The sequence below is a fragment of the Cydia fagiglandana genome, chromosome 22 (genome assembly GCF_963556715.1).
Source record: "Cydia fagiglandana chromosome 22, ilCydFagi1.1, whole genome shotgun sequence".
Taxonomy (NCBI): domain Eukaryota; kingdom Metazoa; phylum Arthropoda; class Insecta; order Lepidoptera; family Tortricidae; genus Cydia; species Cydia fagiglandana.
Genome location: NC_085953.1, coordinates 2,449,886 through 2,469,808, shown reverse-complemented (window position 1 = coordinate 2,469,808; position 19,923 = coordinate 2,449,886). Strand labels below are relative to the sequence as shown.

Below are 19,923 nucleotides of genomic sequence, written 5' to 3'. Positions count from 1 at the left end.
TGATTCGATCGGGCAATTGAATTAGATTGGCGAAAAATTAACTAATCTGGATACGCCTTAAGTGTTCTAGTGTCTCAATTTTTCCCACTATTGTAATTGTAAACGTTTATTTTAGACAAATAGTCCATATTATACATACGCACAAATAGAAATAAAAAGAATCTCAAATTCATAAAACAACACACACACATTGAATAATTAGTATGTCTCACAACAGCTTAAATTCGAACACACACACACACACACACATTATGTCACATGTGCATTTGCCCGACGTACCTACTACCTAGAGTACGATAAATGCCGTCCGGCGATTTCGATGCGAAAGCGATGCTGGCTTTATTAGCTTATTAGTCCCAACCTCACGTGTACAGATCACCTGCAATATTATCACACAACGAAGGCAGCAAAAATATCTGACCTGATCTTATTTGTAGAACCATAAGAGCGTGTCACATATTTCGAATTACAAAGCGCTAAAGGCAGCTTCGTCAGGCGCTAATATCTCATCTCTTCGCAACTTTGCCCACCTACATTATATTTTTGGCAATTTTACCACATCATTTCAACTTTGCCCAATCTCAGTAACTGCTATTTTTCTGTAGCCGGGGATACAAGGCTCGTGTTGGATACAACTTTGCCCACGATATTTTGCAACATTACTCAATCTCAATTTCTGTTTCTCTGCAGGCGGGATACGAAGCGCTAAAAGCGGCGGACACATCAGGTCAACTGCTGGTGTTCCACACAACTTTGCCCAGTTACAATGCGCCGGGCAAACTTATCAACAGGGAGGATAGGAAACTACTAGGCACGGATAAAGAGAAGCAGATTACTTGTAAGTGTTTTAGAGGCTACATTTAAATGTTAAACAAATTGGATTTAAATGTCCAAATTTTATATTAAAGTAAAAAAATTATAAATGTACGCTTCCGGCAGGATTTCAACCCATTGACATTATTACTGGTGAATTCTTAATTCAACTTGAGACTCCGGTGCCATTAACCCTTTATAAGGAATAAGGGTGTCAGGAATTATGCAAAATTGAATCCTAATCACTATGAAATAAAGTTCAAAACCAGGTGGGAAATATATTCCCTTTGCCTTATAAAGGCTTAAAAGATGTAATCGTCTTTCGGTAGATGTCGCTATACGCCACCCCAAAGGCGTGTATACACAAAGGAAGGAATGGAAAGATTCGCGAGTTTCTGGTAGGCTTTCGTAACTCAATTGGTTCAAGTCCTGCCGGAAGCGTAAATTTTTCCATTTTTTCCTTTAATAATTCTAAAGCATCTTCTAAATTCGCTACCTTTTAAATCTCGACCTTCATCCTCTAACATAAAGCTTAATTTCCAGCACCGCAAACGACAGCATACAACGAGCTAGGCCAGCTCTGTTCTCAAGCCGGCGTCGCGGTAGAACTGTTTATATGTAACAACGCGTACGTCGACTGCGCTACTATTGGACAACTGTCCAGACTAACTGGGGGAGAGCTACACAAGTACACATACTTCCAGGTTAGTGTCTTACGTGTCTAGATCATTTTGAGCGCCTTGCCCGCTCAGCTACTTCTGCAACGAGCTAGGCCAGCTCTGTTCTCAAGCCGGCGTCGCGGTAGAACTGTTTATATGCAACAACGCGTACATCGACTGCGCTACTATTGGACAACTGTCCAGGCTAACTGGGGGAGAGCTACACAAGTACACATACTTCCAGGTTAGTGTCTTACGTGTCTAGATCATTTTGAGCGCCTTGCCCGCTCAGCTACTTCTGCAATCAGCTAGGCGAGCTCTGTTCTGAAGCTGGTGTGGCGGTAGAACTGTTTATATGCAACAACGCGTATGTGGACTGCGCTACTATTGGACAACTGTCCAGGCTAACTGGGGGAGAGCTACACAAGTACACATACTTCCAGGTTAGTGTCTTACGTGTCTAGATCATTTTGAGTGCCTTGCCCGCTCAGCTACTTCTGCAACGAGCTAGGCGAGCTCTGTTCTGAAGCTGGTGTGGCGGTAGAACTGTTTATATGCAACAACGCGTACATCGACTGCGCTACTATTGGACAACTGTCCAGGCTAACTGGGGGAGAGCTACACAAGTACACATACTTCCAGGTTAGTGTCTTACGTGTCTAGATCATTTTGAGCGCCTTGCCCGCTCAGCTACTTCTGCAATCAGCTAGGCGAGCTCTGTTCTGAAGCTGGTGTGGCGGTAGAACTGTTTATATGCAACAACGCGTATGTGGACTGCGCTACTATTGGACAACTGTCCAGGCTAACTGGGGGAGAGCTACACAAGTACACATACTTCCAGGTTAGTGTCTTACGTGTCTAGATCATTTTGAGTGCCTTGCCCGCTCAGCTACTTCTGCAACGAGCTAGGCGAGCTCTGTTCTGAAGCTGGTGTGGCGGTAGAACTGTTTATATGTAACAACGCGTATGTGGACTGCGCTACTATTGGACAGCTGTCCAGACTAACTGGGGGAGAGCTACACAAGTATACTTACTTCCAGGTTAGCGTTTTACGTGTCTAGATCATTTCGGGGTTGGTCCCATAGTAAAAGTTGCTCAGATGAATCCCAAAACCTCCCTGGCAACGGGAATGCAGTTATTTTTTTGCCACTGTGTAATGTTAATTTTGTTCACAGGCGGACTTAGACGGTCCCAGAATAGTGTCTGACGTGATCCGTGTGGTGTCCCGTCCGACGGCGCACGACGCAGTAATGCGCGTGCGCACCTCCACCGGCGTCCGCGCTACTGACTTCTATGGACACTTCTTTATGTCTAATACTACTGATGTCGAACTGGCTGCCATTGGTAAGTGTAACACTTAACTACAATCTCTAGATATGAGTCGCTTAGGCCCACTTGCACCATTCCACTAACCCGGGGTTAACCGGTTAAACCAAGAGTTGCCATGGTTAGCCATACAATTTGACACTAGGTTAACAGTTTAACCGCTTAACCCCGGGTTAGTGGAATGGTGCAAGTGGGCCTTAATCTCAAACAAAGGTAAATCCATCTGTCAGACTTGGCGCCACTTGCACCATCCCACTAACCGGGGGTTAAACCGTTAACTCAGTGTCTAATATGGATACAATGTAGAACACAAAATATTAAAACGTTATACTTATAATACAAACATACATACATAGATACATACATACATACATATAATCACGCCTATTTCCCGGAGGGGTAGGCAGAGACCACGGATTTCCACTTGCTTCGATCCTGACATACCTCTTTCGCTTCCTTCACATTCATAACATTCCTCATACATGCTCGCCGGTTTAGGGTGCTCTTGACCTAGCTTTCTTCAGGATTTCCCCGATCTGATCAGAGAAAGTCCGCCGAGGTCTACCCCTTACTTATACTTATAATATGTTCATGGATATTTTGATTGTAAAAGAAATAATTTATGAATATTATGTTTTGTATTCTCAGACGCGGACAAAGCGATCGGCGTTGAAATCAAACATGACGACAAACTAACAGGAGAAGACGGAGTATATATACAGGCTGCTCTACTATACACACACCGAAGCGGCCAGAGGAGATTGAGGGTGCTCAACCTGGCGCTAGGAGCGGCGCCGCAGCTCGCAGATGTATATCGGAGCATGGAGCTTGATACGACGCTCAACTTCCTTACTAAACAAGGTGACTAGTTTTATAACCTGTGTCTCTCTAACAGATAGTGTTAGAAAGAGGAGTATATAAATATGCTCTATTATACACACACCGCAGAATAAAAAAACGCGTAATACGCGTATTAATCGCTTTGATAACTAATTTGCCGAAATAGAAAAATCTTTATTGCTTAAGCATAAGCTTGGTTTGTATAGTTAGCAAGGTGAAGTCGGATGTAAGTAAAGTTAGAAGGATGGTATACTCGTAATTGTGGTTAAATTATGAACATAATTGAATTTAAATTAAACCTTAATTTTTTTATTATGTTTTTTTTTCTAGCAGCAGGTATGTTTAATATCTGACCTTATTTGGCATACATGATAGCATTAACACATACGAACCGAATCTAACTGACATACAACCTTCCGTTGTCTGTCGCGTTCGGTCGTTTCATCCCACTATTACGGTGTCTGATGCGAATATTGAACTTTTTTTACAAACAAAATTTTATTTTTTACTGCACAAAAGAAATAACTTAGTGTACAAAAGGCAAACTTAATGCTACCAGGCATTCGATTCTATTAACCTTAAATATTTCTTCCAGCCGTCTGGGCGCTGAGAGAACACACCCCCCGCCAAATCCGCGAAGGCCTGGCCGCTCGCTGCGCCAAGTCGCTCGCGGCCTACAGAAGACATTGTGCCTCGCCGTCCAGCGCTGGGCAGCTAGTGCTGCCGGAGAGTATGAAGCTGCTACCGCTGTATACTAGCTGTGTTCTACGATCGGACGCACTAGGAGCAGGTAAGACACAAAAAAACGGAAAATATCCCCAAAATATAATGCCATACGGCGTAATAAGCTTGAAACAACCAATATAAACCTACAATATTATTATTTATTTCACTTAAGCTCTATACTAAGCTGCGATCTGCCATGGGGCGCATTAATAGGAGGTAATATTTAGAAAAACGTCCCCAGACTATAATGCCATACGGTGTAATACCTTGTAAGTAACTAAGGTAAACCTTCCCTCGTCAAAGCCCCTCGCCTACAGGAGACAGTGCGCTTCGCAGTCCAGCGTGGGAGTTGCCGGTGTGCTCTGTTAATTATGCTACATTATCATTAACTGTATTTTTTTTCTCAGGCACGGACATAACCTGCGACGACAAATCGTGCGCGATATACCGCACTCTAACCGCGGACGTGTCGACGTCCGTCGTGTACACGTACCCGCGCCTGCTGCCGCTGCACCGCCTCGCGGAGGAGCCCGCACTCACGCCGCTCAGGGCTTCCATGGACAAGATGAACGACCAGGGAGTGTATCTATTAGGTGAGTAACTAAGCGTGTGCCGCACTCTAACCGCGGACGTGTCCACGTCCGTCGTGTACACGTACCCGCGCCTGCTGCCGCTGCACCGCCTCGCGGAGGAGCCCGCACTCACGCCGCTCAGGGCTTCCATGGACAAGATAAACGACCAGGGAGTGTATCTATTAGGTGAGTAACTAAGCGTGTACCGCACTCTAACCGCGGACGTGTCGACGTCCGTCGTGTACACGTACCCAAGCCTCCTCCACTCCACTCCATCAATATTTCTCAGGCTCAAACTCCGGGCTCAAACCTCGCTTTCAATAGTTATTTGTACAACAAGAGATCAAAGTTTGATATTTATCCGAGTGCTTATTTTGAGTCCCGTGCAAGCGAAAGATTCTATAATTTATATTCTTGAGCGTAGTAAGGGATTCAAAAGCGCACGAGATGTAAATAACTTTGATCTCGTGTAGTACACAAAAATTTTCACCCTAAGCAGTGAGAACATACCTAGAGGGACAGAGATAATAGAACCCAAGTATATCGAACTTGTATTAGACCCCGCATGTTGAAATGACATTTGACTATAAAGGTCACTTGAATGACATTTTGTCTCACTCAGTGAGCAAAATACGATTTTGCTCAGTCATTTTGTCTCACTCAGTGAGCAAAATCGCATTTTGCTCACTGTTTTTAAGAAGCAAAGTAGCCCTTGTTCGAGCTGCCGAGGTGAAAAATATACTTCATAATTATTTTTATTTAGAAACAAACAATCTCGTATTGTTAAATTAGATACAATTGTATTTACTAATATTGTAGACTTACAGTCTCCTAATATCACGTCAGCGGCAGGTTCAGCATTATTATCCGCATTATTATTATTACAAAAAAAATGTCATTGGCCTAGATTAAATTTCAATAAATAACGACAACCTGTCGTCACTGGCACCCAACATTTTATCTTTTTTTTTTCAGAAAACGGCGTCCACATGCTAATCTGGGTCGGCTCGCAAGCCCCGCTCGACTTCGTACGAGACGTCTTCGATGTGGCTTCCCCTCAACAGATCGACACTCGAGTATGCACGTTGCCTGAGCTGGACAATCCGCTCAGCGTCGCCGTGAGGGGCGTGTTAGAAGATGCGACCAGATCAAGAAGAAAGGCCATGAGGGTAAGTTACATAGATACTTATCTCAAGGCAATAAGACTTAAATTGTTAATGAAGCCAGTGTTCGGAACTGCTGACAAGCAACCGTTGGGTAAGATACGAGTAAATGCATGGTTTATTGACTTAGCACGTTAGCATGTTGCATGTCTGCACGACTAAAGTTTCACGCGGCGCGCCATATCTTTTCTTCCCTTCTTATTTCCTGGCTTTACACTCTTAAGGCCTGTGCACACCGGCTGCGTGTGCGTGACGTGCACGTGCGCGTGCGACGTTGTAGTATACAGATCCTTATGAGAGATGGCACACCGCTTGCGTGACGTGTACGCGTGCGGCTCCAACATTTTAGCGCACGCACACGCGCACATCACGCACACGCAAGCCGGTGTGGCTCGGCCTTTAACCCTTAACGGACCAAATTAAAAAACTACAAGTTTCAAGCCTCATCATACACTATTCCTGTCTGAAGTCCTAAAAATTCTCCATAAATACAAAAAGATGATTTTATAGGTTGGTAATTTTGGGTGTCTGAATCCCTAACAACGTTTGTCCTAAAGTCACTTGCCCTAACTGGTTTGTCCTAATGGGCACATGCCCTAACGATCAACTGTCATAACAATTATTTTCCATAATGTAAGGTTCTGAAAAATGGTTAACTTGCTGTCACAAAAGTGGGTTAGGTTAGGTTAGAACTGGGTTAGAACTGCGATATAGATCCGGTAATTTTTGCCGTATAATATCTAAGCGTGCCGTTTTCATTGTTCCTTGAGATTGTATGCTTAGTTATGTATTTTTAAATTACTACGTTGTTCTTACCTACCATTTTATTTTATTAATATTGTGTTTGTATCACCTCCAGGTCTGTTTGTATCACCTCTCAGTTTCTGTACATTGTGTACAGCATATGTAATATGTTTATTATGACTGTTTGTGTTCTAAATAAAAAAAGCGGCCAAGTGCGAGTCGGACTCGCCCATGAAGGGTTCCGTAACAGCAAGTAACATAATAAAAATGCGGTTTACGGTTTATGACGTATTAAAAAAAAACTACTTACCAAATCTTGTTCAAACTAATTTTCGGTGGAAGTTTGCATGGTAATGTACATCATATATTTTTTTTAGTTTTATCATACTCTTATTTTAGAAGTTACTGGGGGGGGGGGGGGGACGACACACATTTTACCACTTTGGAAGTGTCTCTCGCGTAAACTATTCAGTTTAGAAGAAAATGATATTAGAAACCTCAATATCATTTTTGAAGACCTATCCATAGATACCCCACACGTATGGGTTTGACGAAAAAAAAAGTTTTGAGTTTCAGTTCTATGTATGGGGAACCCTAAAAATTTATTGTTTTTTTTCTATTTTTGTATGAAAATCTTAATGCGGTTCACAGAATACATCTACTTACCAAGTTTCAACAGTATAGTGCTTATAGTTTCGGAACAAAGTGGCTGTGACATACGGACGGACAGACAGACAGACAGACAGACATGACGAATCTATAAGGGTTCTGTTTTTTGCCATTTGGCTACGGAACCCTAAAAAGGGTTAAGTAAGTTTCCGTTTTTTGTCATTTGCATGCACGCCTAACTTTTTTCCCCGCATCAGCTGGAGATCGTCCATCAGTTCGACAAGCGGGAAGCGTTGTTCCGTCGTCAGCTGGCCGAGGATCGCGGGCTGGACGGCTCTGCGTCGTACTTGGAGCTGCTTATGGAGACGCATCGCCGTGTTAAAGACCTCATTTAGACAGTACGTCGCGTTGGGAGGCTTGTGGAAGTATTAAAACTGTTTAAATAGTTTTTATAACTGATTCAGCGCTAATCACGACACGTTGTCGTTTCGCTTTAACCAAGCATTTTGCGCGTCAACTTGCTCAATATTGCATTATAGCCTCTGTGATAACAAACTGTGATAATACTTGTACAAGCTATTGTTTTTGGGCTTTTAAAAGCAGCGGTTTCAACAGCGTGTGAGTTGAAAGGGATTTGATTTTTTATTGGTGGAGGGAGTGGGATAGCCTTCAGCCATGGTACCCATCGCATCGTGGCGGAAGCGGTCTTGTCGTCTGGACGCCAATAATGCATATCGTCGTGACTAGTCCTGTCCACAGCGCCAAGAACGCCTATCGTCGTTAGTAGTTACTTGTATTAAGGTGACGTTAAACATTATTTTCCAAGATTTATCTGCTTTTAAGCTTTGCTGGTTAAAAACCTAAAAAGGTTTTCCTGTTGTTTTCGCTTTTACAGGTTTTCGGTGATCGAGTGTTTTCGTTATGAGAGTTAAATATTTTCGCAATTTGTTTGTTCCAGTGGAGTTCCAGTTTTTTCTGTATTTTGTATCATCTTAACGTGTGTGAGAATTTACAAACATAACTGACTTTGTTTTGTATTTTCTGCTATTTGATTTGTCTTAACACATTTAACACCCATTATATTTAACACTCATTATATTTAACACCCATTATATTTAACACCTATTAATCATCATGCATATATTGTTTTTTTATGAGAGAAATATCATTTTTAACTACATCGTATTTTAAAACACCAGGGATACGTAAAGAAAGTTTAGGTTTTTCAGCTTAAAATGACGAGCACTATCGATTCTCCTAGACTAGCAGATAAAGTGTTATTTTTAATACCTAATATTTTCGATTTACATTACGTTAATTCCATTGAAAAGTAGCGGTAATTAATAAAAAAATAGGGATTTCATTTTCTTCTTGTAGAATAGATAATGTTCGTTATTCTAATTAGGAAAAATCTAAATTTCTCTAAACCTTAAGCAAAAAATCTTATAATTACCCGTGGAAAGCTCTTTAGGCTGCCTCTCCACCAGGGTGGAGATAAGAGGACACATGCGGTATAATATCCGGTATCCGGCCAAACAACTATCCGTTGCATCTCTAGTCAAAAGGCTAATAAACCCATTTTGTTGCAGCTAACCGTGATGCGCCAACACGACAAGCTGGAGACCGTCCTCCGACACTTCCTGGTCGAGGACCGCGGCGTGGACGGATCCTCGTCCTACGTGGACTTTCTCTGCCACATCCACAAGGAGATCCGCGCGTTGCTATAGCATTTGTACTATTAACGCGCTTGATAGCGCGTACGCACGCGGCGGGTAAAGGTCCTTATGGTGCGCTTTCGATTTCAATCTACAATTGTCACCTTACTAGGTGCATATTAAAATCCATATGTATCAAAGGCCTGCTACTTGACGACAGCGTGTCGTGATTGGCGCTGAAGGAATTAATCATTGTAACTATTACTAAATACACGATATTTACCATGTATATTACTTTTTCCGTGTAAAAATTATATTTTTAACATATTTGAAACTAAAAAAATGCATGGTATAAATCTAGGTCTTAATAGTAGTTATGAAAATGGCCGTGTTAGCTTGAAATCGTATATTGCATTGTCAGGACAAGACTGGCTAGGTCGCATTTTAAAAAGGCCTGGAAACATGCCAATTTGTGATTTTAAAGCCGAGTTAATAATATGCGCACCATGAGCATCACGACAACGTTTCGTGAGTGGCAATTTTGTCGTTTCGTATACGTTAGGCATAGACAAAACATCCTCCAGACTGAGCATAGTCGCGCTACCCCCGCTGCCACGCATACGGTAATTTTACTCCATGTTCGAGTCGAAAGTGTATTTGTGTGACGTCCGTGAACTCGTTCGTCGTTTGAACGGACCAATCACGGCACGGGACTTGGCTCAGCTCGTCCCGCGCACCCCCGCATTTTTGACAGCATCGGTTGCATGACATAATTGCTCTAAACTCCGTCTAGAGGATTCCTAGTCTATGACGTTAGGTGCCGACAAACCCGAAAGAACTTTGTTAAAACAATAATAGCAATTGTCATAGTTGAAATCCAAAGCCGAAGTAACATCAACATTATTACCGTCCCTGACAGTCTAAATGGTTAGGGTTTATCGCGCGATTGACATTGTAAATCCGAATAAGACTTGGTTATTTGTTATACAGGGTGTTTGGTACATCGTTTGCCAAATTAAAACGGCAGATAGGTTGAGTCATATGCTATGTTCGCATGCCTAGAAAAACAAAATAGGCCATGTTTTTTTCATACCTAAATAAATAAATTTTTTTTTACTACTACGCAAGTGAAAATTTGAAATCTACGAAAAACTGGCATAGAAGTGAAAAAAAAATGTGCGCCAAATTAAAAATTTCTAGGCATGAGAAGATAGCAAATGACTCAACCTATCTGCCGTTTTAATTTGGCAAACGATGTACCAAACACCCTGTATTTTGAAATATTTGTACATTGAATGAATGGGAAGTTATCTGAAGTGAAAATATTCGTTCATTCACGATAAACATACACGACAGTATGCGTCATCATTAATAACGATTTAACAAGTAACTTAAGTTATTTTCAATTTTCTATTCTGTGAGTGTATTTGAGTGTCACACATGTAAGGGTATTTAGAGTTGGACCAAGCTAACTTTGCAGCGATCTAGCACAAGATTGGCGCGACAGTGTCTCGCCGCGAGATAGACTACCCGGCCCTCTTTAATTAATACAGTTAGAAAAAGACGGTGTAGCTCTCGCGGCGAGACAAATGTTTGGCAAATGTAGTGACGTCACGGTAAATTCACCTACTTTTTATATTTCAATCCGATTTATTATACAAATTGTGTTTAAAAATAACTGCTATGTTTTTCTAATAATTATCGGGTGCTTTATTTCGTGCACGGTTTGAAATAATTTATTTTTCACCACACCAGCTCGGAAAGAATTACTTTGCACTTCAAAAACGAATAGCAAAGTTGCATTTTATCCACATGTGAGGCAAAGTAATCAAATGCAAATTTTGAGTTGTTTTCTTATGTTTGCTGGTAGAATTGACTTTTAAATGATGATTTTGGATGATAAATATTTAATAACATTCATTTGGATTTGATTTGGTTTGATTTTGTTTGATATTACATTTAATATTTGCTTCGGGTTGGTGTGGTGAAAAATTTTGTGTTTCACTCGGGGGCAAATTTTGTTTAACCCTCGTGCTTTGAAACCCTCACAACGCTCAAGATTCCATTTTTCGAACCAATTTGGATTCAATTTTGGAATCTTTCGCTTGCTCGGGTATCAATATTAGCACGAGCGGTTAAACAACAACTTTGCCCCCTTGTAAAACAAATAACTATTAAGTACAGGAAACATCCCTATATCCCATATCATCCCACAAGCATCAAGACTATAAAATACTTATTCTGTGGTATTGTAACATACTTTTTATCGATGGTTGCAGAGTTAGCTTGGCCTAACTTTATATGTTTACTCAGTTTTGGACGCCAGTGACCGATATATCCGCACCGCAGGTTCAACGCCAAAGACCGATTAATCGGTCACAGACCACAGAGCAACATAGACCTACGTGCATATGCATAAAGTTCAATTTCAGTTTTGACATTTCGGTGACGTGGCGTCCGAGTGACAGCTTTTGTGTTTGACACGGCGTCGTAAAGGTTAAATCGTGAACTTGATTTTCGTTAAATCTTAAAATACCGCTAATTTGAACCAAGTTATTTGAATTCTAAAATAACGGCCGGTAAATACGAATAACTAGTTATTTGTCAAAAAAAATGTGACGTTCCACGGCAAAAGGTACCTTATGGCGGCTGGCGCTTACGTCGCATAGCGCCGCAATAATATTGGAGCGGCGTTAATAATAGCGTAAGCGCCAACCGCCATAAGGTGCCTTTACCCGTGGGACGTCACAAATGTATTCATGTAACCACCCGTTACTCCATCATAGCTAGGATTATGTATAATATTCCATCATCCATGTCTATTTTATGTTATAAATTTTTGTTAAAATTATAGAAATTATAATCGTTTACGAGCACAACCGTGTAAATAAATTATTGGCATTAATTGTTATTGTTTTGATTTATTATAACAGAGCGGCCAAGGTGCTCAATAATATCTGAACATGCACCGTCTTGTTAATAAAGGCTAGTTAGGTTCGGATATTTGGTAACACCTTAGCCGCTCTTTGTGTTATTCGCCTGTATGTTAATATAGGGAAGGCAAACACGTGGTAATATTAAAAGATATTTAATACTATTGTAGGATATTGTAATTATGTATTAAAAATCCATTTACAGCCTTCCCTGTGCTCAATGCCAATGACGACACGTATGCGTCAATGCGGCTGTTTTGAGTTAACCAGGAGTTAACAGATTAGATTCGATTCGTAGTGACATGGCAATTCTTCCACTTGTAATATAATGCTAGATCGTAAACATAGTTCTGTTTAGTCAGCAAAAATAGAAAGTAAGTTGTTTTCTATAGATTGACGATTCACATAAAATATAAAAACAAGTTACTTTACTATTTTTTGTTATAGTTTAGCGTGAAATTAAATTTGTTTATTATTTCTATGTATTATTGAAATTATATTCAATTACTTAAGATTAAATAGGTATTCAATAAACAATTTTTATATTACATGGTTTTTATTTTCAAAAGATGCATAAATTAACAAACATTTACTTTCAATTTGATGGAGGTATTATATATTTATTATTGTTTCTTACAAAATAGTTTTTTTATAATAGGGGACCAGATATAGTCGGCACAACGTAACAACTCCTATGCGACAATTATGAACTGAGTCAAATATATATAAGAAGTTAAGGCTAGTATGAGTGAGTATGAGTATTATTAGTTAAACGGTGGATCTTAGCTTCATTTAAATAAGGGTCAATTCATAACTGTCTAATACTAGTTATTACATTGCGCTGACCATATTAACTGTAAGAAGACAGTAACATAACAAGCCAAATTATTGATTTAAAAAGTCATAAAAACATGACGACAGGTGTGCGTCCGTAGCATTCATATAGGTGCAAGATTAAACTGTGTTATAATGGTCCCACGCGGTTGGTGCCATCACGAGCCTGAAACGGGTGAGGAAGGGAAATAAATTCAAATTAAAAACGGATTGTATTCTACGTACTTACTATCTTAAAATAATGTTCGCACAAATCCAAGTTAGGTGAAACAATCTACTGCTTATTTTTTAGGATTCCGTCCCAAGGGTAAAACGGGACCCTACTACTAAGACTCCGCTGTCCGTCCGTCTGTCACCGGGCTGTATCTCACGAACCGTGATAGCTAGACCACAGTATAATAAAGAGTACTAACGTACAGTATGGACACTCCCTGCCTCCCGTTGAAAGTGCCGCCCACCCGCTCTCGGTTACCTCACAGTTACCGGCTGGCAAGGACGCGACGACGCGGTGCGCAGAGCGGAGGCCACGTAAAATATTCAAATATTAAACAAATATTTACAAAACCTATGAGATCACACTGAAACCAGTACAATACCTATATGAACAAAAAATCATGTTTACAACTTACGTAATATGTTGGTGGCCTGAATTTCCTTACAAAATTTTCGTTACTTTGTTTATACTGATTCAAAATAGGAAACTATTGTATAAATTGAGCTTAGATACCCACCTTACAACATAATACGATTCTTATTTCTTCCTAATTCGCGCAATGAGTTTTGAGTAATTGAGGTCATCGAACTTGACAACAAACTGGCGAGAACCCTCACACGTCTTATCTCACTCACACAAGCATGGTACGCGTTTACCTACACGAGCTTACGCACACAATCTGTGCGTAGGAACGCGTTTGTTTCATACATTTTATCGCCAGTGTCCGGGGTGTGGCTAGACAGTTGAAATTTTCAAAGATTATGTATTTCTGTTGCCTCTATAACAACAAATAATAAAAAGTACGGAACCCTCGGTGGGCGAGTCCGACTCGCACTTGTCTGGTTTTTTTTTATCATAAAGTAGGTAGACAACAATTTTCTAACAATTATTATCTTGACAGGCTATCAGAGTTTACACCTGTGTTGGACACGTGTGTGTCGTCTCTCAACCTATTGCAAGGAATTAGGGTTGAATGTGTCAATTATTGGACCCGGGTATGTCCTTAAACTACGTCCAAGGCCACCGGTGGACGGGCAGCAGCGTCCCTCAAATTCGGTGTACTCGACTGCGATCGCCAACCCGCCTGCCAAGCGTGGCGATTATGGCATTCACCCCCCACAAGGGGGAGGCCTATGTTCAGTAGTGGACGTCTTATGGCTGAGATGATGATGATGATGATGTGTCAATTATTGGGACATTTAACCCTTTTCCAGGCCGCACCAATCTACAAGGTTTTCCCAAAAAATCCAAATATATTTTAATCAATCCAGCCGGGGTATTATGGATGGCTTTATCCACCTTTATCCACGTGATAAAATAACTGTCACTTTTTAACACCATGGGATAGAAAGTGACAGACACCGTTTTTTCACGCTGTCACGTAGATAAGAACGACCATCATATCCGTACAGCTTTGATGATTAATTTGAAGACGTCACATTTCTCGAAAATCCAATCGAATTTGAACCTTAAATACGTATGCTAAAGTTGAAATTCTATTGGCGCGTATGTGGTCGGTAAATGGTACTATACTTCGTTTTTTAGCATTAGAAATTAGGTAAACAATCTTGATGTGTCTTTTAATTGAAAAACACATTTTAAAAATAAGTTACGGCAAATATGTAACAATTATGAATCTAATACGATCATTTATATTCTTCTGCTTTCATAAGTAATAGTTTTATATTTTTATAAAGCGTTTTTCAATAAATGACATGTCAAGATCGCTTAACTTCTTGCAAGTTCTTTCTAATGCTAAAAAAAACGAACTATATGCCTGGAAAAGGGTAAATGTTAATACCATTCCGTTCTTTGCCACAGGACAAATGGAGCATTATCTATGATAAGGGACCTTATTGTCGATGGCGCTTACGCCGCACAGCGTCGCGCGGCATTGAAATTATATCGGAGCATCGCTAGTAATGGCGTAAGCGCCATCGGCAATAACGTCCCTTTTCATAGATAACGTCACAATTATAGTATGAGGTCCCGAGCTACTTTCATATTGATTGTCACTGTGACAAGGTACGAATAAATGGTGCGATTTTTTTTTTTACTGTAGGTATGTTAATGTATTAAGAACGGGTCACTCACGTATTTTAAGTCGAAAAACGCTCGACATGTTTCACTCCGTACCGAGGAGTGTCATCAGGAGCTTGCGTTTACGGTGACGGACCGTACGTGAAATACGTGAGTGACCCGTTCTTAATATACTTAATATGTCTGTGTCTCACGGAAGTTTTGTTATTAAAAAGGTATGTTAATGATTCTTATATGCAGAATAATTGAATAAATGAATAATGCTTATGTACCTGATTCTTTACGACTTTAATCTTTGCCAGCGGGTGTTGGTACGGAAATTCCTTGCTGCACGGAGAGGTCGGTCTCTCAGGGTCTGAAAATATGGACTGAAAAACGAGCCCCGTTAGTACGGTTACAAACAGCAACACTGTCCATTGGTGGACCTTATGCTTATTGTAATAAGGTTTACGAACTGTCAGTTAACAGTGTCGGCGGTATCGTCTTGGGTCGTCCCATTCGTTTTTCGTCAAGTTCTTAAGTATAGATGGTCAAGCAAAGCTTGTCAGTAGAAAAAGGCGCGAAATTCAAATTTTCTATGAGACGATATCGCTTCGCGCCAACATTTTTCAAATTGCCGCCTTTTTCTACTGACAACATCTGCTTGACCAAGTATAAGTACTATTCTGCTTTCGTCACGCATTCTACATTGAAAGCCACCGACGATTGTAGTATGGGTGACGAAAGCAGAACAGGACTAATTTAAGAACTTGTCGAAAAACGAATGGGACGACCCAAGACGATACCGGCGATGGTACGAATGCGGATATTTTTCTGACAGGGTTTTCCAAACAACATATGTACAGTCACCTGCAATAATATGTCACACAACGAAGGCCGCAAAAATATCTGGCAGTATCTTATTTGTAGAGCCATAAGAGCGTGTCACATATTTTTGCAGCCTTCAAAGAGTAACATATTATTGTTGGTGACTGTACCTACTCGTACCTAACTTATAAATCTGATAATTACGTGAGACCTAGTAAGTATTAAAGTGATGCAACCTGAGAGCCTAACGCGAACCACGTTCGAAGTGTAGCCTCCCTGTCACACTTACGTACGAATTTACAAGTGCGACAGAGAGGCAACTCGTCGAACGTGGTTCGCGGTAGGCCCTCTGTGATGGACGCGACGGGACTGGGCTATAACCGCGAAAATCGAAGTTCGCAAATTGCGGGCATCTTTCTCTGTCACTCTTATTACACCTTCATTGGAGTAAAAGAGAAAGATCCCCGCAATTTGCGAATTTCGGTTTTCGCGATAGCCCCTCTGAAACCTGCTATAAACGTAAGAACTATTATAATAATCTGCAATGGACAGACAGACAGAGACAGACAGACAGAACAGCCTGTCTTGTTTTCTTTATTTTTAACCGACTTCCAAATCCCAAAGGAGGAGGTTATCAATTCGGTTGTATGTTTTTTTTTATTTTTTTTATTTTTATTTTTATTTTTTTTATTTTTTTTATTTTTTATGTTTGTTACTCCATATCTCCGTCATTACTGGACCGATTTTAAAAATTCTTTTTTTGATTGCATGTATATGCATACAGATTGGTCCCGTTTTTGTCAAAATCCAGTTCTGATGATGGGATCCATGAGGAATCGACGGAACTCCTTGCCTTATAGTGATTTTTGTGTTTTTATCAACAAATCAAGCATATACATTCAAAAACATGACATTTGATGAAGTGGAACTGCTGATGATGATCAGAACGGAACTCTTCAACGACGCATAGTTCACCTTTGGCGATTTGTCCTCTTCCTTATGTTTGATAAGCAAGTTAAGTTTTTAAGCAACATTTTTGTCAAGCTTGAGTTCTGATGATGGGATCCATGAGAAATCGAGGGAACTCCTCAAATTTTAAAGGCATGCGTATAGAGGTTTTTGTATTTTCATCAGAAAATCAAGCATTTTCATTCAAAACTGTCGCATTTGATGAAGTGGAACTGCTGATGATGATCAGAACAGAACTCTTCAACGACGCATAGTACACGTTTGGTGATTTCGATTTTGACTTGGACTGGGACCCGGACTCGTACCCGGATCGGAACCGGACCTGGACTCGGACTCGGACTTGGACCCGGACTCGGACCCGGACTCGGACCCGGACTCTGACCCGGACTCTGACCCGGACTCGGACTCGGACCCGGACTCGGACCCGGACTCGGACCCGGACTCGGACCCAGACTCAGACCCGGACTCGGACTCAGAGTAGGGTTGCCAGATCGAAAGGCGCTATTATCGGGAAACAATATCAATTTTTCGGGATTTTGGGACTTAAGTCGGGAAAAAAAATACATTCAAACTAAAGTAATTGTATTAAAAACAACGATATTTTACATTATTGGCACTACGTCAGCTCTCTCGCTCGACGACAGTTCGGAACTTGAAAATATTGTTTTATAACGTGAAGCTGTTTTTCGGGACAGTTTACACTTTGTCGGGAATCGGGAACACATGCTAAAATCGGGAGAATCCCGCCAAATCCCGACCATCTGGCAACCCTAACTCAGAGACCTGGACCTTGACCCGGAAAATCACTATGATACCTAAACTAAATAAACCGCTATAATTACCTACCATAAAATGTAGGTATATAGTATGATGATGCCAAACCCCTCCCGCTCATACCCCCGTACACCGCACGGCATGCGCCGTTAAGTAGGTTAGGTTAGGTTTGAACTGCGATCCTCACAGACCAAACAAAAGTGGGTTAGGTTTGGTTAGCACTGCGGGCTTTACAGAAACGAAATGCTACTAGAAAAGTGGGTTTGATTAGGTTCGAACTACGATCCTCACAGAACCGAACTGCAATCAGAGAAGTGGGTTATTAGGTTAGGCTAGAACTACGACCCTTACGGAAACGAAATGCTACTATAGTTCGTTTTTTTTAGCATTAGAAAGAACTTCGCAGAAGTAAGCTTGTGGTTCCAAATCCGGCACTTTTAGCGGTAATAATTTGAAGTAAATTATATGTATTGACCGTGCTACATTAGATAATTCAATAATTATTAACAATTAAAGAGCCTGATAAAAACTGTACGCTTGCTTCTGTGGAGTTCTTTCTAATGCTAAAAAAAACGAACTATAGAAAGTACTGGTTTTACCTCCTTTTCTACATAGTGCACCATCTACCATAATTTTTCACCGGGCCCCATAGGAGTCGGTTTTTTTTTCTTAAAAATTATTCTGTGTTTGATTCGTTGGTGTTGTGTTTTATTTAATTATTTAAGGATGTTCAGTATTAACTAAGCGTTTACGTTCTTACCTGAGCTCTGCTAGAGTGCTGCGACCCGTGATCAGTGTTACCAGATGAAATCTGAAATATTCAGTAGAAAAAAAATCGGTTTAGCAGTAGATAGGGGAAAAAAGCAGTAGATTTAAAAACTGATGTCTGCAATAGGTAAAATTGAATAAAAAAAAATATGCTCTGGCCTGACACCAACCTCCCATAGAAAATTTGTTTTTTTTTCCCTTTTTAGGCCCCATTCGCACGGGAGCTTTTTCACCGCGCATTAAAAAAGCGTTTGAATGACACAAATGGATAATCATGTATAGCTGGTCAAGCAAATCTTGTCAGTAAAAAAAGGCGCGAAATTCAAATTTTCTATGGGAAGATATCCCTTCGTGCCTACATTTTTCAAATTTGCCGCCTTTTTCTACTGACAATATCTGCTTGACCAAGTATATGTATTCACACGAAGGCGGTTTTTAAGCGCGGCGCTTTTTTATCGAGCACTGTTCACTAGACGACACGATACGACGGTATAATGTAACTAGATGATCCGGTCACGACGAATAATCATTCGTTTTCTAAAAATCAGTAGCTCAGCAGCAAAAAGCAGATCTACTGCTTAATCAGTAGATCTGGCAACACTGCCTGTGATGGACGCGACGGGGTTTAGACGTCCTATCTAGGGTTTCTGGTTTCTCGACCTTTTTAATTTCTCGAGGCACGGGAATTCTCGACTAAGATTTCTCGAGTTTCTCGAGTATCTCGAGAAATTTTGAAAGCTCCAAAAACACCATGTTATTTCTTTTTTTTGCTTTTTTACAAATCAGACTAGTAGGAATCATAGGTGAGATCAATAATCAAACATATGGTACATTTTTAGTCACCATAAATTACACTTAATAATCAAAAATACAACAACAAAAAAGAAACTATAGGTGCAGGCGTGCGCACCGGCGATGTGTTATGCTATAGTGTATTTCTTTTGGTATTCAACAAAATGTAAACAAACTACAATATGGTATTTTATTAGGCAGCAATATTCAAGTCAATAAATTTAACTCGATGTGACTACGTAATATGAATTACTCGTACTTACTCAACGTAACCATAAAGCTGCTAAAATTGTAATATTTTGCTAATAGGAATATATTGGGATGATTTGATTTATCAATAGTAATTTAGTTTTGTAATATTTGTTATTACACTTATTACATGGTCCTATAATTCGTTACAAATTTTTTTAAAGCGTTTTTCTATAAAAAGACATTACATGAACGTCATGAATCATGATAGTTCAAAAGTTTCAAAACATGATAATCGGTTAAAGCTTTCTAGCTAGGGATAGGGGACGGATCAAGGTAGTTTTTTATTTGGTTGGTAATAAATATTTTAAGTCGGTTTCTACCTGAAAACGTAAAAAAAACATTGTTCATATTTATTTAACTACCTAAAGAAGTACATTATAGACACATCATGTGTTATACGCGTGTTATCTTTTTACTTATCACAAGAGATTTA

The 19,923-nt window shown here is 40.2% G+C and overlaps 1 protein-coding gene across 1 annotated transcript in view; it reads left to right on the top strand.

The window, feature by feature from the left end:
- The window catches only part of LOC134675530 (protein transport protein Sec24C-like), a 28,337-nt gene extending 15,749 nt beyond the window's left edge, over positions 1–12,588 (top strand). The window contains 9 exon segments of the mRNA XM_063533795.1: positions 691–838; positions 1,357–1,517; positions 2,648–2,816; positions 3,447–3,659; positions 4,234–4,428; positions 4,772–4,957; positions 5,912–6,105; positions 9,042–9,108; positions 9,111–12,588. Coding sequence (XP_063389865.1) covers positions 691–838; positions 1,357–1,517; positions 2,648–2,816; positions 3,447–3,659; positions 4,234–4,428; positions 4,772–4,957; positions 5,912–6,105; positions 9,042–9,108; positions 9,111–9,337 — 1,560 coding nt within the window. The 3' untranslated portion in view covers positions 9,338–12,588.
- The last annotated feature ends 7,335 nt before the right edge of the window (positions 12,589–19,923 follow it).